The sequence below is a fragment of the Geotrypetes seraphini genome, chromosome 1, assembly GCF_902459505.1.
Source record: "Geotrypetes seraphini chromosome 1, aGeoSer1.1, whole genome shotgun sequence".
Lineage (NCBI taxonomy): Eukaryota > Metazoa > Chordata > Amphibia > Gymnophiona > Dermophiidae > Geotrypetes > Geotrypetes seraphini.
In genome coordinates, this window is record NC_047084.1 from 274,115,151 (window position 1) to 274,139,497 (window position 24,347).

At 43.8% G+C, this 24,347-nt stretch overlaps 1 protein-coding gene across 2 annotated transcripts in view; it reads right to left on the reverse strand.

Annotated features, from left to right (window-relative positions):
• Positions 1–24,347, reverse strand: part of POLR1A (RNA polymerase I subunit A) — a 232,973-nt gene that overhangs the window by 68,061 nt on the left and 140,565 nt on the right. For both annotated transcript variants that reach the window (XM_033951847.1, XM_033951837.1), the window contains exons 26-28: positions 15,350–15,485; positions 10,058–10,215; positions 6,295–6,424 (exon numbers count right to left, since the gene is read on the reverse strand). In XM_033951847.1, coding sequence (XP_033807738.1) covers positions 6,295–6,424; positions 10,058–10,215; positions 15,350–15,485 — 424 coding nt within the window. The remainder of the gene's footprint in view (positions 1–6,294; positions 6,425–10,057; positions 10,216–15,349; positions 15,486–24,347) is intronic.

Sequence of the window (24,347 nt, forward strand, 5' to 3'; positions counted from 1 at the left end):
ATATGCACAGGATGTAAGATTATCTATAAGAACAAAACTTAAGAACATATGTGTTGCCATACTGGGACAGATCGAAGGTCAATCTAGCCTGGCATCCTGTTTCCAACAGTAGCCAACCTCCATCACAAGTACCTGGCAAGATCCCAAAAAAGTAAAATAGGTATTATGCTGCTTATCTTAGAAATAAGCAGTGGATATTCCCAAGTTCATCTTAATAAAGGCTTGTGAACTTTTCTTTTAGGAAATCATCCAACCCTTTTTTAAAATCTGCTTTTACCAAATTTCCTAGCATCAAATTCCAGAGTTTATACATTGAGTGAAGAACCCCAACCATTTTCTAACATGTGCGCAAATTCATGAAAACCATTCATACTTAAATGCTCACACATTAAAACAGATAGGGAATAGGGGATGGGATGCCATACCTTTCTGTGGCAACAGTCAAACTGGTTTATATATTATATACAAGTATTTATATTGTACGTGGAAAAACGGAGGGTTAAGTGAAGTTCTGTGCTCCAATGGGAGAGAGGTATAGAAAATTTAACAAATGAATAAATGAAATGAATGCCCGGAGTCACAAAGATCTTTATTGAGAATCGAGCTCTGTTCTCCAGGTTGATACACCAACCATTAGGCTACTCCTCCACTCATACCAGCACATACTAAGTATTCATCTACTAAAATTATTTCCAGCTGCTATAACTATCAGATGTTAGCAATTCATGGATAAAAACAAACACTGTGGATGCTGATGTTCTAAGAATGATTTAGAACACAAGAACATAAGAATTGCCGCTGCTGGGTCAAACCAGTGGTCCATCGTGCTCAGCAGTCCGCTCATGCGACGGCCCTTAGGTCAAAGACCAGTGCACTAACTGAGACTAGCCTTACCTGCATATGTTCTGATTCAGCAGGAATTTGTCTAACTTTGTCTTGAATCCCTGGAGGGTATTTTCCCCTATAACAGCCTCTGGAAGAGCGTTCCAGTTTTCTACCACTCTCTGGGTGAAGGAAAATTTTTTTACATTTGTATGGAATCTATCCCCTTTTAACTTTAGAGAGTGCCTTCTCGTTCTCTCTACCTTGGAGAGGGTGAATAACCTGTCTTTATCTACTAAGTCTATTCCCTTCATTATCTTGAATGTTTCGATCATGTCCCCTCTCAGTCTCCTCTTTTCAAGGGAGCAGAGGCCCAGTTTCTCTAATCTCTCGCTTACACTCTTTCACAATAAAACCATATAAACATAGAACTACAAATGTAATAGTCCAACCGGACCCTACATGGTCCGTGTTTCGGGGAACATGCCTTCCTCAGGGGTCTAATTGATGTCAAATACACAGATAGAAAAATGGAATACAGTGTATTTGTCCTTAAGCATATAGTCAGAAATGACTGAAGACTAGCAAAAATAACACGAATAATCGCATGTCCATTTTGCATCTCATCATGAAGAGAAAACCTCTCTCGACAGGTTGTCCAGCGAAAAAAAAGGTTTCACCAGCAATTTCTTTGCTATCATTTACTTCACCTCAAAGAAGTTCCATTTGGATCGTCTCCTGATGTTCACTAGTTTATTGGCTACGGCCTTGTTTTCTAACCTCCACGGATTGCTCTCTGGTTTTTACAGGCTATGGGTTATTTTTACAGCTTGTTTGTGGTTTTATTTGACCTTTTTTGACCTGGGACCCCTAATGAAGGCGTGTTAACCAAAACATGGACCGTGTTGGGTCCCTGCGTTTGTTTTTAAGGTGGTATTATCAACCACACTCAATTATTTTATATAAATAAACTTAGCCTGCATCATTGCACGTGGCTCTGCAGTTCTCCTTGTTTTTATTTAGCAATACTATGGAAGCATAGTTACTCTTGGGAACACAGGCGGATTGGAACTGCCACAGTCAGATGGTAAAGTCATACGATGAGCAGAAAAAGCATCACCACCCATTTTGTGAATGGCCTCACACCTGTCTTCCAAAATTTCAGCCCTTATGGCTTACAGACCAGGGCGGCTTAACCATTAGACTGGCTAGGTGGTTACCTAGGAAAATACCTTCTTGGGGGAGGGACGCAGGGGAGCAGGATGCAGGGGAGAAAAGAGTAGTTGCAGTCAAAAATAAAACAATAGATCCCAACACAAAAGCAAAGAAGTATGAGTCAGTTCTTTTACCTGCAAGGAGGGTGGGCAATTTTTGAAAAGGCTCATTTACCCACAAATTGTTTTTGGAAATTTACTAGTTGAGGATTCTGTACACAGATATTGAAAATTCTGTAAACAGTATTGTAAAATGCCGCATCCTTTATTTGTATAGATTTCCCCATCTTAAAGGCCTGGCTCCTCCCTGTCCCAGACTTGAAATCTCCAGATTTCTCACTGATCAGCTTCAACCATCCCCCATAGCAGTCTCATTCCCTAACTTACGGCCCCTAGGCACACAAGTACACTGGGACCCCTGGCTCTGCCCCACCCCCAGTTAATTTACCTGTTTTCTTATTTACTTCTTTATTTCCACTTGATTTCTTTTTTATTTTAAAATTCAAAACAAAGATTACCATTACCAGTGCCACTGTACAGTTTTTCTTCTCTGTAACCACCAAGCATTTCTGAACAAATCCTCCCTTCCTTCCCACCTACTTGCCCAGGACTTAAAATCTGTACTGCAACCTTCATCATCAGGTATGATTTCCATTCAAATTCACACTTCCCACTAAACAGAAGCAAGTTATCACTGTCTCCTTCCCCTTCCCTCTCCCCCCCTCCCCGTGCTCTGGCATCTCTCTCTCCTTTCTCTTCCCTTTTCTTTTCTGGTATTCCTTCTCTATTTTCTGTCTCTGTCTAAATTAAATTCTTTCTTACTATCCAGTCCTCAGTTTCCCTCTTTTCAATGTCTACCCTCAGCTTGCCACCCCTTTCCTTCACCCCCTCCAGTATCTCACTAACTATCCTTCCCCCCCATCCAGTATGTGCTCTCTTTCTCCACTTCCATTCAGCATCTGCTCCCCTCTCTCCCCTCCCAATTGACATCCAATATCTGCCCTCTTCTTTCTCCCCCTTCACCCCAACTTCTATTATTTGTCCCCTTCACTTACAGTGGGCTCGTTCAAAGTGCAGATCGCATGTCTCTCCTGCTTTAGGAGACATTCAAGTAAATGAACACTGGCTTCACATCCAGACAGGTACAGATTTTTAAAGGGAGCCTTACGCCTTTGTCTGCCAGTGTGTCAGCCTTTTCCAACATGAAACCTTAATTTGATCTACTGGAAGAGGTGTCAGGTGGTCTTGACGGTCAAAACCATGTTTTTAGTAACAGTGGCCTCAGCCAAAAGGAGCAAGGAAGGAGGATGAGGTTCTGAAATCCTGGATGTTCGGAGACTTCTCCTTCAGTACTTGGAAGTAACAAATGAGTTTCGACTTTCTGATCATCTCTTTGTGCTTCTGGGGGCTGCATGAAAAGGTAGGTTGGTATCAAAGGAGGTCATTTCCAGGTGGATTCGGATGGAGATTTCTTCAGCTTATATCGGAAATGGAAAACAATCTCCCATGACCTTGAAAGCACACTCCACAAGGGGTGTTGCATTGTCCTGGGCGGAGGCAAGATCAGTCTCACCTGAAGAAATTTTAGGGCAGTCAGATGGTCCAGCCTTCATACGTTCAGCAAATTTTATAGGGTGGATGTTCCGAGTTTGGCTCCATTGTACTGGCAGCAGGCTTACCTGTCCCACCCTATGATCCAACGACTACTCTGGTATGTCTCATTGGTCAAGACTGATGTTCCTACTGCACTAGAAGGGAAGATTAGGTAATTACCTTGGTAATCTTCTTTATAGTAGGTAGGAGCATCAGTCTTGACGCCCGCCTTGTTAGTCAATTAGCCTTTTTTTTGTCTCAGACATGCCTATATGGTCAGATGTCTTGTTTACTTCCACTGTCTAGCACAGTTAGTGCTCTTAGAACAACAATTATAAGTGTTAAATTATAGAGCTGTCGATGCAGGTTGCACACAAGTAAGTAGTGTGCTCGTTTCCACCTCACTACAATGAGTTATGTGGGTTTATACAGTATTTTGTAATGTCTTTATTGAGAACAGACTTGTGCCAGGAAAATTCCCTGTGTCCCCTCTCTTTTTTGTACACACTCTAGGGCTGACTAGCGGCTTTGGTACAGACTGAAGAGATCCAGCACAGTCCAGAGTGAGGGGAGGCAGAGCAGAAGACAATGTAAATGAGATTCTTTATATACTTCGCAGTCAAGGAGGGCTAAAATCCATTGGTCAAGACTGATATTCTTATCTACTAGAAAGAAGATTACCAGGGTAAGGGTACCTAATCTTCCCTTCTATTGCCTTTAAAACTTGCTGTGATAAGCCATATGAATTGAGAGTGAAAGGCTGAAAAGCAGAGTAATAGTTTACTTAAGAAAACACACATATATGTTAATAAATAAAACAATGTTCTTCAGCATTTCAGTTAAAACATCTTGAGATAGAGAGCCTGTGATGTTTTAAGAACCTAAGGATTGTGCTAGTTTTGTAATCAGGCTGGTGGTTCCTTTGCTTTCCTATGTATGAGTACAGCTAGCACATATATTAGTGGAAATGGTACCTATGAGACTGGCAATCATGAGCAATGCCAACTTAAAAATTCTAGCATGAAAGCATTTCCTTCTCATGAATAAAATAATCTCCCTTGCTACTTCCATTTAATAATGTAGTTTAAAATGTGGTAAAGTATTTATTCAGTGCTATTTTAACATCCTTTGTGCTAGAAGTGTTTTATTGTAAGTGTGTACTGTATGTATCCAGGGCGTGATAACGAATTCAGAACTGACTAGGATGGGAGATTCAATAATCTCAGTGCTTGCATATTTAAATCAGATTTCCTTAGCATGTTAGTCTGATATATAATGCAGTGAGAATCTGCCAGTGTATTATAAATGGTTCTGCATGTTATCTCTAGCCTGTGACTAAGCAAATGAAAACTTGCTTAGTCACAGAAAGCACTGCAATTATCTTCTAACACAGTGTATCGCAAACTGTGTGCTGCAGCACATCAGTGTGCCTCCTGAGATTTCTGGTGTGCCGCAACACACTGGCAAGGAGGAGAGTCGTCCACGCCAGCTGCCTGCCCATAGGACGTGTCTCTCGTGGCGAGATGCACGTCCTGTAGGAAGTCAGCCAGCGTGGACGACTCTCCTCCTGGCCGGCGCCTCTCCTCTTCTCCCTGCACCTCCCAGATCCCTCTAACGGCGGGGTTGCGGCAAGACGGGCCTCCGCCCATGCGCGAACGTTGATGCGATGATGTCATGCCTTCCGGCCGGGGCACTGCATTTAGTGTGCTGCCAGCCGGGAAAGTTTGCGGGACACTGTTCTAGCACATTGTAAAGAAGTTTTTAATGGGAAAAATTAAAAATGTGTTAATGATTGTTTGTAAGTGATGTATTTATTGCTTATGTGAATGAATATATTTTAATACTTAATGTAATCTTGAAAATGAATAAAGAATTTAAAAAAAAAAGTTTTTAATGGCATTTATACAGTTACACAGAAACAGAAAATGGCAGCAGATAAAGATCAAATCCAATTTGCCCACCTATTCCAACCATTTCAGAGTTATGATGCTTCCCTTTCCCTTAGGGATTTCTCTGTGATTGTCCCATGCTTGTCCCATGGAGCGAAGAATAGCTTAATGGTTAGTGCAGTGGGCTGAAAACCAGGAGAACTGAGTTCGATTCTCATTGTGCCTCCTTGTGATCCGGGGCAAAATCACCTAACCTTCCACTGCCCCAGGTACAAAAACTTAGATTGTGAGCTCCCTAGGGACAGAGAATATACTTATATATAATAAATGTAAATAAACCACACAGAAAGGTGGTATATAAAATCCAAGACCTTTTACTGAATTTAAATATTGTTCTCATATCGCTTTCTACTGGGAGACCATTTCAGAGCAAAGAAGTATAAATATCTTCAATCTATTACAATACCTCAGCTATTTTCACAGGTGTGCAACACACTTCATTTTTCAGCAGGAATAAAAGATTGCCATAATTTGATTGATCTCTTGGGGTGGTATATTGTTCAACAAATGTACAATCTTCCCTTCACCATAAAGTGGAATATGGATGGGAGGATAGAAAGTTGAAATATATGTTTGCAGTTTGTGACCTTAAACACATTCAGTACACACACTTAAGACTCAATGCTCTTTGAAGCACTGTACTTGTAACCATGCAAATTGATAGAGTAGCTAAATCAGCCTCACCCAAATGATGCTAGATCATCACATAATCTTACCATGTTTTCTTGGAGTTCTCTGTTGTCGTCATCCAGATCCTTCCGAGTTACCTTCTGAGTGCTAACTGTTCTGAAGGAAGCCAGCTTGGTACTTCTCCTTTTAATTGTTTCCAGCAAAAGCTTAAAGAACCTGAAACAAGAGGCACATTTGTCCTCCTATAAAACAGGCATCCCAGACAGCAATGGCAAAGAGCAGGTTACAATGGTGGTGTAAATATAATGGACATGTGAAGGGTGGGAGGGACAGAGGAGCGTATGTATTAATCATCATATTAACTTTCTCTCAAGCCTCTCTCCTGTACCACTTACCAAATAATGTTTTGGATAATTCTTTTATTTTGTCTTCTTAAAAAACAACTGAAAAAAATTACCTCACCCAATGACAAAAAAACCCTAGAACAGTTATGAACTGGGAATGACTTATGAGGGTTTTTGTTGAAGACAGCTGACTTCATTATAATCACACATTTTTCAGAGATGAGATCAGATGTATTTATAGAATGTGACATCAGTCTAAGTTCAAGAAAAAAAAAAGAAGAGAGACTACAATACAACAAAAGGGGATCACAAGAATCAGAAGTTTTATTTTCATGTCTTCTGGTATGCCACCCTCTACTAAAACAAAGAAAAATTGAAGACAAGAGTGCAAGATGCAGGCTAAGTTTATTAAAACAGATATATGTTGTGCTTTTGACAAACCAGGGGACCCGACACGGTCCATGTTTCGGTTAACATGCCTTCATCAGGGGTCCCTAATTTGAAAGGTATCAAGTAAAACCGCAACTAGAATAAACTTAAGCCTGTGTAAAAAAGTAAAACTAGTCGCCATAGCAGTAATCATAGGTTTCTCACACTCTTCAGAAAAGAATCCAGTAATGTGCACACAGTTTTGTTCTGTAAGCTATGGGCAAATTCTATACACAGATTTAGGGTTGTTCAGAAATGAAATTTTTACTTAAACACAGGTTGATTCACTAAAGCAAGTAACCTGTGATGCTGACAACACATTTTACTCTGTGGTTTTTACTGGATCATCTCCTTATGAATACAAATGGGGCCTGTGGGAATTAACATACATGGATTAGTGCAACCTAATGAATTGAATCTGATACAGCGCTACTAGGTGTGTCTCTTCAAGAGAAGCTAATTTCCTCTTTTGTGTTGTCATTTTTCAAACTGATAAACAGAATTATCCCTTTCTCTTGTGTTGCAGGAGATTAAGATATCTCATTTCCACAAGTGAAGAAAGCATGGCGCAAAGAGTTTATGTTTATTAAAATCTTTATATACCACATATACAGCCAAAAAAGGATCAAAGCAGTTTACAATATAATTCAATTAAAATTATGAAAAGAACTCCATTTAAATAGAAAAGAAAAGGGAAAAAAGTAACATTCCTAATACATAATATTATATAACAATTTAAATTAATAAAATAAAAAAAAAGTAATTTATTAAAAATAAATGAAAGAAGAATATGCTTGCAGAAAGCGACTACTAATCTCACACTTTTCCACAAGATTGTATTGGGTTTGCTTTGGGCACAACCTACAGAGGTAAGACCACTGAAGTCCTAGGTGTGAACATTGCTGAAGGGTGCCAAAGCAGTGTTCAAGAGGGGCTAAGGATGTGGCCCTTTGGCTCAAATAAACAAGAGTGTGGCAAACCTTTCTAATATGGACAGTGTAAAAGGTATTTGTTTGATATATGCAAGCCTAAAAAAAAAAAGGAGACCCCAGTTGGGTGTAGATTTTTTTATATGCAGACACCTTTCTGTATAGTTTTGGGTAAATTAGCTAGAGATAAAATTGATAGATAGGGCAACGCATATGAAAGGTTAAGTGCTTCTCCGGGAAAGAGATACAGAAAATTGAATATAGGATACAGTTAAGAGCCAGAAAAAAAAACTGGGAATATATAGTAAGAAAATCATAGGAATAATATATATAGACTTCAAATTTCTGCCTTTGGTTTTCTGACCAAATGGGCTGCTCCCCCTCCCTTCTTGTGAGCTACTGAGATGGCCCTCAGATTCCCGCTTTTCATAGCTCTGTGTTTAAACCTTTACTATGTATTCTTACACAGTTATTTAGGTAACTAAAAGCTTTACTTATTTAATGTCTTGTAAGAAAGGCTGAATGGAAACTTGGGCCCAAGTGTACAAGTGTGTAAGTGCGCATGAGTGAATTTGGAAGATTGGATATAATATTTAAAAACATTGAGAGATACTAATTACCAGAGACTTCTTTGATCTATTTGACCTTTAGCTTTCCTCTTTGGCCCAAATTCACTAAGCTCACCGATCATGTCCTGACCAGTTTGTGAGCATTCTCCGACCCGATTCACTAACCTTCTGCCTGATCCACACCTGCAAATGGTATGCAAAGTAGGAAGGCAGCAATTCACTAAACAGAAGAAGGAACACTGATTGGGCTGGCTGATCCAAAAAGAAGCAACTGCTGAGGACCAATCGCTCACGTCCTTGCCAACTGTCCTGCTCTCTGCCTCCCTGAGTGATGGCATCGCGGTAGGGGAGATGAGGCATCTCTCCTGCCGCGATACATCAACCCCCCCACCCCGACAACATCGGGGCAATAGGGAACCCAAGCCCTCCTGCCCCGAGATCCCCAACCCCCCCGATTACGGGGCAGGAGGGAACCCAAGCCCTCCTGCTCCGCGATCCCCAAACCCCCCCCCCCTTGAGTCCGATCCGGCCAGGAGGGAACCCAAGCCCTCCTTTCCTCTTGCCCCCCACCCCCTATAAGATCGGGCAGGAGGGAGCCCAACCCCTCCCTACAATACGGGTAGGAGTTGGGCCCATGTGCCTAAGGCCTCGCCCACAGGAGGGGCCTAAGACTCCCGGGCCTATTCTGGTTGGCCCAGGCGCCTTAGGCCCCACCTGTGGGCGGGGTTTCAGCCGCTTGAGCCAATCCGGCCCCATTCCGGGTCGGCAGGGGGGCCGATCGGGGGTTCGGTCGTTGGGGGGGTTGTGTCGAGGGCAGGAGGGCCTGGGATCCCTCCTGCCCATATTGTAGTGGGGGGTGGGGGGTCCGCCTGGGCAGGAGGGGTTGGGTTCCCTCCTGCCCGATCTTGTAGGGGGTGGGGGGGGCGAGAGGCCAGGAAGGCTTGGGCTCCCTCCTGCCCGGATCGGACTCGGGGTGGGGGGTTGAGGATCGCGGGGCAGGAGGGCTTGGGTTCCCTCCTGCCCCGAACATAATTGAGGGGGTTGGGGATCACGGGGCAGGAAGGCTTGGGTTCCCTCCTGCTCCGATGTCGTGGGGGGGGGTTGGGATGGATTCTGTAACTGGTGTTGTTTTTGACAGACACCGGTTACAGAATTTACTTTGTCTTTAGAAAGTGATATACAATGACATGAATAGATACATTTTTAGAAGCTATAGGGATACAGCAAAAACTACCCATACCAAATAGAATGTAACTGCATGCTAGTTAACTCCATCAGGGTATTTTTCAATGTAAATCTATGCATTTTAGTTCTGCTTTGAAAACTGGTATAACTTATGCAGGCTGCTATATTATTACTACCAAAAGGTCTGCAGAATAAGCATTTGATATGAATAATTTAATAAACAAAACTGTACATTTGGAAATCAAATAGAGAATACAACGAGGTTATATAGGCAGAATTTCCACTTAAGAGCTTCAATGAGCTTTTAGGATTCAGAAATTAATTTTGCCTTCCTCCCACATATGAAAGAAAACTTGTACGAGATATATAAAAACAAAGTTTAAAAATGTGTACCTTGTTTCCATATAATGTAAAATATCATCTGGCTTCAGACACTTCTCTTGCTGATAATGTTTATATGGCAAGAAATGAAACTTGATTTGGTATACATGACATTTGCTTAATTTCCCTTCCACTCGGAAAGTCTCCTGTACATCTATTTTATGCAGCACCTATAACACAATACCAAATAATCTGAAATCCTTCCAATCCACATATGTGGCATTCAAATCATAAATGTTAAGGAAGAGGAACAACTTACTTAAAGCTCCTTCAATTTCAGATCCAAAACCCCCTGAGAGACATTCCCTTCCAAACATCTAAAAGAATTTTCAGAAATAGATGGCCATCCTCCTTATCCACCAAGGGCCAGTGGTAACTGACACCCTAAGCAAACCTTTAACTATACAACTCCTCCGTGGTCCACCATCTCTATTTCTTTTTCTCCTCCAAGTATCCAGTTATCTTTCCTTCTTTATCCCCACCCCAAAACTGTCCAGCATCTCTCCTTCCCTTCCTACCCCCAAGGTGTCCAGCAGCGCCTCCCTTTCATTTTCCCTTCCTGACATACTGTCATTGTACTCCTTGCCTTTTCCAGCATAGGAAACCTGCAGCATTGACAGCTCCTTTCAGCTGCTCTGTCATTTTTTTGCATTGCCCCCAAATGTTGCTTCTCTAGATGGATGCCTTGTCTACCACAAGACCACAAACCCTGATTGGTCTCTGGCTTTATTATCACTTCCCCACTCCCAAGAATTCTTTGGGCTTTCCTCCTGTTTTCTGAATTTTAATACTAATTTTGAAAGTGGGGGGGAGGGGTTGTTCCATGCATTCAAATTCTTTTGGAGAATTCTTCTCTATTTCAATTTGAGTCAGTATCCTCACACCTTTAATTTGAGATAAGATTTTATTAGAATTTTTGTTCTATTATATTTTATTGCACAATATGTTTGTTGTACTTTGTCTATAGAAAGTGATATACAATGACATGAATAGATACATTTTTAGAAGCTTCAATATATATTTTCATGGCAAAAACTACCCATACCAAATAAAATGTAGCTAGGTTGAATACCACTTCCTCCTCTGCTCCAGGGCACACATGCTTAAGACTTTAATTCTCTTCTGATGAGCAAATACTAGTTATGGAAAATAAACTTTGCAAATGTGATAAGGAAAGAATTGGTTGAAAGATGTAAACACTGTTTGCTTTTATAGCTTTAGTCATTATCCCACTTAAAATAACCAAATTTTCAACAAACACTGATGTCATAGGAAAAGCAGCTTCTGCTACTTAACACTGTGTCACTGTTTGGTAGTGAAAGGATTGCTACTGCTAACAGATGAGCAGCAGCAATGGAGGAAGACGAGAACATGTGGATTGCTACTGCTAACAGATGAGCAGCAGCAATGGAGGAAGAAGAGAACATGTGTTCTGCCCTTACATTCATGAGAACAGATTGCTTAAGATATGTAAACAATATGCACCACTGTGGGCTAAGTAAACTGGAGCCTTCTACTCCCAGTGTGCATTGCTTCAGTTTAGTGGGCTGGAGCCTCCCTGCTCCCAGTGTGCATTGCAGAAACAAAATACGCTGTGGAGATGGTGATGTACAAGATGCAAGCAGGCAGATTGATAGGCTTAAAAATGATAAGTCCCCGGGACCGGATGGCATCCATCCAAGGGTAATCAAGGAACTGAAAAGGGTTATAGCTGAACTGCGCCAACTAATAGCCAATCTGTCGATCAGGAAAGATTTCGGAGGACTGGAAGGTGGTGAATGTTACGCCGATCTTCAAAAAAGGTTCGAGGGGAGACCCGGGAAACTACAGATCGGTGAGTCTGACCTCGGTATCGGGAAATATGGTGGAGGCGCTGATAAAGGACCGCATCATTGATCACCTTGACAGACATGGTCTGATGAGGACCAGCCAGCATGGTTTCAGCAAAGACAGATCTTGTTTGACAAACTTGCTGCACTTCTTCTAGGGAGTAAAACAAACAGATAGACAAGGGTGACCCAGTCGACATTGTATATCTGGATTTTCAGAAGGCGTTTGACAAGATTCCGCATGAATGACTACTTTGGAAAATTGCGAGCCATGGAATGGAGGGTGAAATACTCATGTGGATTAAAAACTGGCTGGAGCATAGGAAACAGAGAGTGGGGGTAAATGGACAATAATCAAGACTGGAAGAGCATCACCAGTGGGGTGCCGCAGGGTTCAGTGCTTGGACCCATGCTCTTCAACATCTTTATAAATGATCTGGACATAGGTATGATGAGTGAGGTGATTAAATTTGTGGACGATACGAAGTTGTTCAGAGTAGTAAAGACACAGGGGGATTGCGAAGATCTGCAATGTGACATAATCAGGTTTGAGGAATGGGCATCAACATGGCAGATGAGGTTCAACATGGATAAGTGTAAAGTGATACATGGCAGTAACAAAAATCTCATGCACGAATACAGGATGTCCGGGGCGGTATTTGGAGAGACCTCCCAGGAAAGAGGCTTGGGAATTATGATCGACAAGTCGAGGAAGCCATCCGCACAATGTGAGGCGGCGGCGAAAAGGACAAACAAAATGCTAGGAATGATTAAGAAGGGGATCACAAACAGATCGGAGAAGGTTATCATGCCACTGTACTGGGCCATGTTACGCTCCCACCTGGAATACTGCGTCCAGCACTGGTCGCCATACATGAAGAAGGACCCAGTACTACTCAAAAAAGGTCCAAAGAAGAGTGACTAAAATGGTTAAGGGGCTGGAGGAGTTGCCGTACAGTGAGAGATTAGAGAAACTGGGTTTCTTCTCCCTTGAAAAGAGGAGACAGAGGGGACATGATCGAAACATTCAAGATAATGGAGGGAATAGACTTAGTAGATAAAGACAGGTTGTTCACCCTCTCCAAGGTAGAGAGAATGAGAGGGCACTTTCTAAAGTTAAAAGGGGATAGATTCCGTACAAACATAAGGAAATTCTTCTTCACCCAGAGAGTGGTAGAAATCTGGAACGCTCTTCGATTCGAAACAATTAAAAAAAAAAAAAAAATTGGCCTCCCGATTTGGCTGACCTTCCCCCCTCACCCCCTAAAGCAGGAGCGGCAGCGCTGCTCTTGCTGGCCTGCCACTGCCGCACCTGCTTTAGAGGGCGAGGGGGGAGGGTCAGTCGGGAAGTGCTGTTATAGGGGAAAAGGACAGTCGCTTCTTGTTTTGGCGAAACGTGTTGGACGTATTCCCCCTGGCCAACGGACAGAATGTTTAATAAGATAAGTGATTATCTCTATTTGCTCTTTAAAAATAGAGTTATGGAGAGACTAAGCGTGAATAAGAAGTTATATATAAAAAACTTAAAAACATATGACTAATGACAAGGTGGTTGTGTAAAGCTTATGGCAATGAGAGGTTAACTAAGCCATGAGTGACACTTCTGAAGTCTTGTTTTGAAACTATATGAATATTTGAAGGCATAACTGAATATGTAAAGCCACCTGTATGATATCCTGAGAAAAGTGGCTAAAGTACATTAAATGTTGGCATACTGGCATATACTAAACAGCTACATAGTAGAGCTGCCCGATTCACGATTTAAATTGGTTCACCGATTCACTTCGGGTGAATCGATTCGAAACAATTAAAAAAAAAATAAAAATTGGCCTCCCGATTTGGCTGACCTTCCCCCCTCACCCCCTAAAGCAGGAGCGGCAGCGCTGCTCTTGCTGGCCTGCCACTGCCGCACCTGCTTTAGAGGGCGAGGGGGGAGGGTCAGTCGGGAAGTGCTGCTGTTGGCTTCCCACCCTGGCGTCTGGTTCCCCCTCCCGGTATCCAGCTTTCCCCCCCCGGCTCCCGCTTCCCCCCCCCGGCCTCCCCGCACCGTTTACCTTATAGGAGCAGCCTGCAGTCAAGATTGCGTTGCTAACGATCTTTGTACTGCTTCAGAGCTGTTTCTTTCGCCGCGATCCTGCCTCTGACGTCAGAGGAGGGGCGTGTCCGCGGCAGAGGAAACAGCTCCGAAGCAGTGCAAAGATCGCTAGCACCGTGATCTTGTCTACAAGTTGTTCCTCAAAGTTAAACGGTGTGGGGAGGCTAGGGGGAACACGCAGGCATTCTGGGGAGGGGGGCAGTGCTTTGGGGGGGACAGGCAGGCAGACCTTCAGGGGTAGGATGCAGGCTTTTAAGGGGGGGGGGACAGGCCTTCAGGGGCAGGTGCAGGCCTTCAGGAGGGACAGGCAGGCAGGCCTTCGGGGGAATGCAGGCCTTCAAGGGGGAGGGACAGGCCATCAGGGGTGGGATGCAGAACTTTAAGGGGGACAGGCCTTTAAGGGGGGGAAGCCTTCAAGGGGGAAACAGGCCTTCAGGGGGGGGACAGACCTTTAGGGGAGGGGGGCCCTGGTGTAGAAGTACATGGAGGGAGGGAGGGTTCAAAGAAACGTGCTATGCTGGACTTTGGGGTGGAAAAAATAATGGGTCTGAAAATAGAGGGAGAGAGATGATGGACAATGGGATTTAGGGAGGGAAGGAACAGAAAGGGAGAGAAGTTGGACACAAGGGATGGTGTGGAGGGGGGATAAAGATACTGGATAGGAGGGTAGTTGGGAAAAGAAAGGGAGAGACGGTGGACTCTGGGGTGGTGGGGAAGGAGGGAGAGTTGCTGGATGAAAGGGTAGTTAAGAAAAGGTAGATCTGTGGAGGGAGACTTTTAGCACAATGGGACACCGAGGCCTTTCTTTCTTTGCTTCCTGCTCCCCCTGTCCAGCAGTAGCCCTTCTCACTTCCTTTTACCTACCCCGTGTCCAGTAGTACCCATCTCCCTTCCCTGCTCTCCCTGTCCAGCATTCGCTAGCCTGGACAGCATCGGGGTTTTTGCTAGGCCGGCCCGCCTCGCATTATCGAAGTGGGCCGGCCTAGCAAATGCCCCGCAGCTTCTTGATGAAACCGCGGCTACTGCCGCTGCTGGTCCAGGGGTGAGAAGAAGAGGCGTCCTGGAAATGGCAGCATAGTCAGAAGGCAGGAAGTCAGCTGGCGTCAGAGATCGGGGCAGGAAATCAGCTGAGGCAGGCACTGCGCATGCACTGCACGCCATCACAGAGGCATGGAACACGGAGATTGAAGTGCGCATGCGCGCTAAGGGTTTTATTATAGCAGATAACTCAAATACTCACATCTGCCAAGCACACTTAACGCAGATTTATTTTTACATCAAGTTGGAGTACCTTTAGTTTGATTTTCACACTGCATAGTTTTCCTAGGAGTCAAGTTTCATGAAAATAATGTATTATATAAACGTAGCTCAAATACTCACATCTGCCAAGCACACTCGAGTGAGCTGTTTCTTTAGCTTTTTCACTTTCTTGAGCGCTTTCTTCGTGTTCAGTACTGGAATGCTCATCATAGGAGTTTTAATATTAGCGCTGGCCGCCATGAGGATTTCCCTCAGCCTTTAACAAAATTAACATCTTATTTATTTGAACTGATTTATAAACCGCACATCTGGCAAAAGATGATCTAAGCAGTTACTAAAAGAAACATTCACAACTCACCTACCACGAACATTCAATGGGTAAGAAACGATTAAGTTCGTACATTGATAATCTTCTTTCTAGTATAAAGGAACATAAGTCTTGACCAGTGGGTTTTGCAGAAGGAATCATCCACAGCTTTTCAGCTCTGCCTCCTTGTGCTATTGGGCAATGCCCACCTCCTCACTTCATACCAAACGTGTTGCCAGAAGATGTGGTAAGGACGGTTAAAGTAGCTGGTTTTAAAAAAGGTTTGGACAAATTCCTGGAGGAAAAGTCCATAGTCTGCTGTTGAGACAGACATGGGACGGTAGCATGGAATGCTGCTACTATTTGGGTTTTTGCCAGGTACTTGTGACTTGGATTAGTCTTCGTGAAAACGGGATACTGGGCTAGCTGGACCATTGGTCTGACCCAGTAAGGCTATTCTTATGTTCTTATGATCACCCCTAAAAGAGGAGAAATAACAGGAATGACAAAGGGAACTCCCCAACCAAGTCAAGTCTTTTCTGCTCTGCAACAAAGACAATGAATTAAACTTCATGAAACTTAATGCAAACAAGGTGAAACCAAACAAGCCACCTACATTTATATAGCTGTTATAGGATCTCCCACAGATTTTGCCATAGCGAGCTATCGCATCAGTTATTGTACTTCCTTGAAAGCTGAATAAAACTCATCTTTATGCTCTCTTGGCTTCTCCAAGGCAAGCATTTGGAGACAGACAGACATGTCTTAAGCAGGCTAAATTGACATAGAAGCATGATGGTAGATAAAGGCCAAATGGCCCATGCACAGTAACCATTATCTCTTCCTCTCTCCAAGAGATCTCACATGCCTATCCCATACTTTCTTGAATTCAGAGACAGTCTGTCGCCACCGCCTTTTCTGAGAGACTGTTCCAAGCATCTACCACCCTTTCTGTAAAAGTATTTTCTTAGATTACTCCTGAGACTATCACCTCTTAATTTCATTCTATGCCCTCTCATTCCAGAGTTTCCTTTCAAATGAAAGAGACTTCACTCATGCGCATTTACGCCACGTAGGTATTTAAATGCCTCTATCACATCTCCCCTCTTCTGCCAGATAGAAATGCGAGTTATTTTGCCTGCATCAATCAGGGTCTTCTGAAGCAGCTGATTGCAAAACGCGTCAGGACCTGAGACCCATTTGTACTCATTCACACGTTTACATGCAGCTAAGTTTAAAAATTTTTACTTTTTGATTTGGTGAATTGACTCTTTGTCTTCCCATTTAAATACATTATGTAACTTGATAAAAAGCACTTTATACACTCACTGTTGTGCAATGATTGAGACTTGAGCCGTTTTCAAAGGTGGGCTTTCTAGTTCACTGAAAGGGTGTTTTTACCTTGTAACGGTTCTCTGAGCACAATACAAGTGTGACTTAGTAAATGCTGTGAATATTTTGATATATGCCCAGAGTGTATTCATTTGATCTATTTCCTCCAAATCTGTCTCCATAGACCTTATGATGAAGACCATTTTAGTAGCCTTCCTCTGGACTGACTCCATCCTTTTTATATCTTTTTGAAGGTGCGGCCTCCAGAATTGTACACAATATCTTAAATGAGATCTCACCAGAGTCTTATACAGGGGATCAATACCTCCTTTTTCCTACTGGCCATACCTCTTCCTATGCACCCTAGCATCCTTCTAGCTTTTGCCGTCACCTTTTCAACCTGTTTAGCCACCTTAAGATCATTACATACAATCACACCCAAGTCCTGCTCTTCTGTCGTGCACATAAGTTCTTCATCCCCTAAACTGTACCATTCCCTTAGGTTTTTGCAGCCCAAATGCATGACCTTGCTTTTCTTAGCATTAAATTTTAGCTGCCAAATTTCAGACCAATTTTCAAGCTTCACCAGCTCTTTCTTCATGTTATTCACACCATCCTGGGTATCTACTCTATTGCAGATTTTGGTATTATCTGCAAAGAGGCAAATCTTACCCAACAGCCCTTCAGCAATATAATCTATAAAAATGTTAAAAGAACAGGCCCAAGAACAGAACCACTACCCTCTGTTGTCTTCTACTCAACCAGTTCCTGACCCAGCTCATCATTTGGGGCCTATCCCGAGAGCACTCACTTTATTAGATGTCTGTGTGGAACACTGTCAAAGACTTTGCTAAAATCTAAATACACCACATCTAGCACACACCATCTATCCAATTCTCTTGTCACCCAGTCAAAGAAATTGATCAGATTTATCTGACAAGGCCTACCTCTAGTGAATCCATGTTTTCCAACTTTTTCAAACCAAGTACCCCTTAAGTTTAACAAATATCAAATAAGTACCCACACCCCAAATATCAACCAAGTACCAAGCTCTGCCTCAGACCCACTCAGCTCCACCCCAGACCCCACCCCATAATAATACTAATTGTAATGCAATTTCTTCCTTCCATTTTTCATATACACACAACATAATCTTATTAATACATAATAGTAACCACAAAATTAAAAAATCACAAAGCACAATGTATTCAGAGAAAATGTTAATCATCATTTATATTCATTTTTTTTCAAAGAGGTCAAGGCAGATGAATTTAAAATATGCAATGTCACTTAAGTAAAACTATAGAAAAATAGACAAATACAGTGCAAAATATAGACAGCAGATATAAATTCTCAAAACTGATACATTTTGATCACTAAATTGAGATTAAAAGCTTTTCCCCTACCTTTGTTGTCTGGTGATTTCATGAGTCTCTGGTTGCACTTCCTTCTGACTATGCATCCAATATTTCTTTCTTTCTGCGTCCTGCACATTTCCTCTCCTCCAGACCTCATGACCTTCCCCAACCAACATCTCTGTCTGTCCCTCCATGAGTCCAAATTTTACTCTGCCCTCTCCCCCTTCCCCGACTGTGACATTTCTCTTTCCCTCCTTTCTGCTCCCCATCCATCTTGCCCCCTCTCTATCCATGAGTCTATCAATTTCTACCTCCTGCATGCTTTCTCTTTCACCTCATCCTTTCTCTCAAGTATGACATCTCTCCTACCACCCCTCCAGTCCATCTCTCACCAACCTCACTCACATGTTCTCTTCTCATGCCCTATTTCTCCCTCTTCTTCACACCATGAACATTTCTCCCTCTCTCATCACTCTCACTCATCCTGCAACAATCTTCCTTCTTTCCTTCCCTCCAACCCCACTCACAATTAATATGCTCTCTCCCCATGCACTATCTCCCCCTCCCCTCCAGTGTGCAGCACCTTTCCTTTCCATCCCCTTCAAGTCAAACCCCACCTTTCCCTTCCCCTCCTCTTCTGCCATATCCAGCAGCACCTCTCCTCTCCCCATGTCCAGCAGTACCTCTCATCTCCCTAGCAGCAGCTCACTGCGTGCTTTAACTTCTCCACACAGCATCCGCTAGTTTAGCTGCGGTTCCATCAGGCAGGCCTGGGGCCTTTGCTAGGCCTTCCCGCCTCCTGATGATGCAACATTCTCTTTCTTGGAAGTGGGCTGGCCTAGCAAAGGCCCTGAGGCTACCTGATGGAACCATGGCTAAACTAAAGCTAGTGGCAGCTGTGTGTGGAAGTTAAAAGCACACAGTGAGCTGCCACTAGGGATTTGAGAGGTACTGTTGAGCTGGCGATTCAATCAGGCAGCCTTGGGTCCTTTGCTAGGCTGGCCCGCCTCTGATGATGCAACTTTCTCTTTCATCGGAGGCAAGCTGCCTGATGGAATTGCTGGCTAAACTAATGCTAGCGGCAGCTGCATGGAGAAATTAAAAGCCCACAGTAAGCTGCCGCTTTTGGTCCAGAGGAGGAGGGAGGAGGGAGGCTGGGGAGAGAAGACGAGGAAAGTGATAGATACTTGATGGCAGAAGGAAGTTAGGTGACATACAGCGCCGGCGCCGTGTACCCCCCTGGAGCACGCATACCGCGTGTTGAGAAACACTGCTGTAATTCACTGGATTCCCAGAAAATGTAGTAATAAAGTACCACATAATATGGTGGAAGAATAATACAAATGAGAAAAAAAAGCAAAATCAGATTATCTGAAGAGTCAGTCTGTAATATTCGATGAACTATGCAAGCTGATTTAAACTTAACTTGCCTCTCAACCGATAACCAATGAAGATTCGTAACTGCAATTTTTTGAACAATTTTGATGTTAAGTTCAAATATAAAGAATTACAGTAATCAACTTGAGTTAACACTAACATCTGAACCAATAGTGCAAAATGATGTTCAAAAAAGAATGACTTCAATAGCCTAAGTTTCCTCATCCTCTATAATAAAATCCTAAGCGTGCATGCGCACTTAGGGTTTTGTGTTTGCTGCCTCCGTGAGGTGTGCTTCCGTGCTGAATTCGATTTTCGAACACAGAGGCAGGGAGAACACGGAGGCAGGGAACACACCGGCGACTCCCACCTCCCGCCTTCACTCACCAACCGCTGCTGCTCCGCCTCTGATCACCGGCTGTAGCGAACCTCACAGGCCACTCTGCACCTCGGTAGCACGTTCCCTCTGACGCATGGGTTCACGTCAGAGGGAATGTGCTACCGAGGTGCAGAGCGGCCTGCGAGGTTCACTACAGCCGGCCGCGATCCTCATCAGCTTTCAGCGCGTTCGGCGGCTTGCGGCAGTGAGAGCAGGGAAGCGTCTCAGTGTACGATGGAAAAGACTTATGCAAAGGCAAGGGGTAGGGGGGAAGCGATCTGCAAAAACAAGCTGAACCCCCCCCCCAGTGGAATGCAGAGGCTTAAGTTCTGCTTCTAAGCATGAGCGGAGCCGAGGCTGTATCTCGGCCTGGCTCTTATCAGCATTTCAGAAGCAACGTCGCCATGAAAGCAGAGAAACAAATTTCAGAAATACAAGAGAGATTTCATGTTATATTAAATCATGCAGTGACACAAGTTGTCCAGCTTCTGCAAGACCTGGGATGGATTATCAATTTCCAAAACAGGCACCTGGAACTGACCCACTCCCTGGAGTACTTGGGGATTTTCATTAAATCACTGCCTTGTAATCATGCCAGGCATGAGACCCAGGACATGAAGTGATTAAAAGCAGGTGCCTCTTTCTGATGGCAATGAAGGAGAATGTCAATCGGCTCTGATATGACACCATAATGTATACAGTGATATGGTTGCTATTATGGGGAGTGCGGTTTAATTTGGAATGTATACACACCCTACATGCTGGAGATAACATGGGGTAGGAGGGAGGAAGGAAGAGGTCAGATTTGGGAGATGGATCAGAAGGACAGAGGGGCTACAAGGGGGATAGGGAGGGGGAAGGAGAGGGAGATGGCCTTGGGAAGGACGAAGGGGAAAGATGGCAAAAGGGGTGAATCAGGGTCAGAGAGAGATGGTAGAGGGTGTGAAAGGGGGAAAAGGAGAGGTAGGACCGCTGCTGCTTTGGGGCACAGAGGGAGGGAGGAGGAGTTGGTATGTCAGGGCCACTGCTGCCGCCTCAGGTAAGTAATGGGGGTTCAGGAGGCCAGACTCATGCGCAGTTAAAGGCCCTGTCAGGGCAGCCCGCAAACAGCCCGTTTACAGCGCTGCCATTGCTGCTTTGGGTAAGGAATGGGGAGTTGGCGGGTCAGGACTGCTGCCGCCGCTACTTTTTTGGGGTGGGGTACAAGAGAAAGGGTAGAAAAGGAAGAGTAACTGGGTGGGGGGTGGAATATAGGGACAGGAAGAATGGCCTTGAAGGGAAGGAAGGATAGATAGGAATGGAGCTGGGACTAAAAGAGTGATAAATGCAATGGAGGATCTATGAGGGGCAAAAGGGTACAGAGGACTAAGGAAATGGTGAAAGGTGAGGTGGTATGACTGGGATCAGTGGGAGGCAGAGTCTGGCCATGGTAGAGGCAGGGCATGGGTGGGATCAGGATATAGGTGGGGCTATTCTAGCACTCATTACTGTAATGAATATAACGGGCTTAAACACTAGTGATATATAAAATCTTCCTTCATAAATTAGAAATTTGATCTTCAAATGTAAGAAAAGAGTCTAAAAGAATACCCAAAACTTTAGATGTTTTATCTACTTACAGGGTTGATTGTAGAGTAAGAAATGAAGGAACGGAAGATAGTGAATTATGAAACCAAAGAATTTCATCTTACTTGCATTCAATTTCAACTTATTAGTAGAAGTCCAATCTCTAATTCTATTCATGCAATAAGTGATCTTAGCTGAAATGTCAACCTTGTTTGAACCTAACGGAATTAATAAAAAAATATCATCAGCATAAGTTAACATACAAACTTTGGCTGAAAAACTTTTTTGCAGAGTACTCAAAGATATTAAAAAGCGTAGGAGAAATAGAAGAGCCCTGAGGCACTCCACAGAAAGAAGCCCAGCTCTTAGGAAAGTTCCATCCTTCAGCATGCTATAATTCCTGTTTACTAAAAAATCATTAATCCATTTAAGTACAGATCCACCTATACCCAATTAACTCAATTTGTTGATCAGCAAAATGATAGGACAGCGGAAATTGGATCCCTAAAAGGCTCTACCTTATGTTCTGCAGACAAGTGCTGAAGGTTCAAACCTTAGCAGAGGCTGCAACAACAGGCGGCTGCTTAGATCGTAAGAGGTTAGATATTACTCCCTCTGAATATCCTTTCTTCTTTACATGCCGGAAGCCCAAATCATTCCAGACTCTCCAGAGTAATTGGACCCTGCGACAGAAGCGCTGGGTGAATAGGCAGTCTGAGGCATTTGTCCTGATGTAGTCGAACCAAATCTGCGTACCATGGGTGACGCGATCAATCCAGCACCACAAAATTCACCCACCCCCCCCACCCCTTGGTGGGTCATTATTCTTTGAATAATTCATCCTAACATTGGCCATGGGGAAATACGTACATCAGTTCCTTTGTTGGCCATGACCGAACCTTTGTTGGCCATGATTGTCACTGCTGCCGATCCCCAGCTCTACTTTGCAGCTGAAGAAATTGAGAAGCCTTCTTGTTGTCCACTGATGCCATTAGATCAAACTTCGATCTTTTGTTGAAAAGTACTCTGGGACAAAGACAACTCACCCAAATCCAGAGTCTGGTTACTGAGAGACTGTTTATACACTGTCCACTTCTGCTATATGCGCTACTGAAAATCTTGTAGATGGGATTCTGCTCAGGGAAACAACAGTTGGGCCTCCAGCTTCAAGGAGCACCCTTGCTGCTTCCCTGTTGACGTATGCCACCACTGTGGTATTGACCAAGAAAACTGCGACTGCTTTGCCTTCCTGGGTCTTTTCAAATGACTGTCACACTAGGTGACTGGCTCCCAGTTCCAATCTATTGATTGGCCATTTTCTTTGAGAGGATAACCACCGGCCCTGAACCGGATAACCCTCGCAATGACCTCCAAGTCGTAGAGACTGGCATCTGTCATCAGTATCACCTATGGAGATGCAAGTTCTTGGATACTGTTTCTGCCCGAAGCCTCCAACGCAAGCTTTAATGAGCTTCCACTGTCTAGTTCAACGTCATCCAGAGCAAATCAGTCTGTGAAGACCAGAGGGCTAACAATGCTTTCTGAAGAGGATGTAAATGAGCTTTCACCCAAAGCACCATTTCTATGTTCAATACCATTGACCCCAGTACCTGCAGGTAGAGCCAAACTATAGGAATTGGCATTGCCAGAAACTCTTTAAGATCTGGGTCCTTAGTATTCAGCTGATGAGACTCTGGAAGAAAACCACAGCCTTTTGCCATATTGCAGAAAATCCCCAAGTACTCCAGGGAGTGGGTCAGTTCCAGGTACCTCTTTTGGAAATTGATAATCTTGCAGAAGCTGGACAACTTGTGTCACTGCCTTGTAATCTTTGGGTTTGGATGGAGCCCTAATTAACCATTCGTCCAAAATATGGGTGTACTTGAATCCACTGCCTTGCACAGAAGTGTTGCTGTCACCACCATCATCACATTGGTAAAGGTGCAAGGTGCTGCTGCCAAACCAAACGGTAGTGCTGAGAATTGAAAATGCTTGTCCAGCACATGGAACCTGCGAAACTTTCTGTGTTCCGGGAACGTGGGAATATGTAAGTAAGCCTCTATCAAGTCCAGTGAGGTTAGGAATTCCCCTAGTGCCACTAAAGCAATAATCGAGTACACTATCCTTCTGGAACGTGGGCACATTTTGTGCTGCATTGACAGACTTCAGATTCAGGATTAGTCTCCAGTCATCCGAGTCTTTCTTGGGCACAATAAAGCACAGTTACTTACCGTAACAGGTGTTATCCAGGGACAGCAGGCAGATATTCTCTACATGTGGGTGACATCATCCACGGAGCCCCGTCGCGGACAGCTTTTCAAGCAAACTTGATTGAAGATCTCAAAGTTTGCTGGTGCTGCACCACGCATGTGTGTGCCTTCCCGCTCCACTAGAGGGCACATCCCCTCCTCATGGTCTTCAGTTCAGATAGCTAGCAAAGAACCCCGGGGAGGTGGGAGGGTTGCGAGAATATCTGCCTGCTGTCCCTGGATAACACCTGTTACGGTAAGTAACTGTGCTTTATCCCAGGACAAGCAGGCAGCATATTCTCTACATGTGGGTGACCTCCAAGCTAACCAAACAGAGGCGGAGGGAAAGTTGGCAATTTATGAAAACAGATTACGCAAAACTGACCAAATTGGCCGTCACGTCTGGAAAAAGCATCCAGACAATAGTGAGAGGTGAAGGTATGAACCAAAGACCAAGTGGCGGCCTTGTAGATCTCCTCAATAGGCGTTGATCTGAGAAAAGCAACAGACGCCGCCATCGCTCGGACCTTATGCCCCGTGACCCGACCGT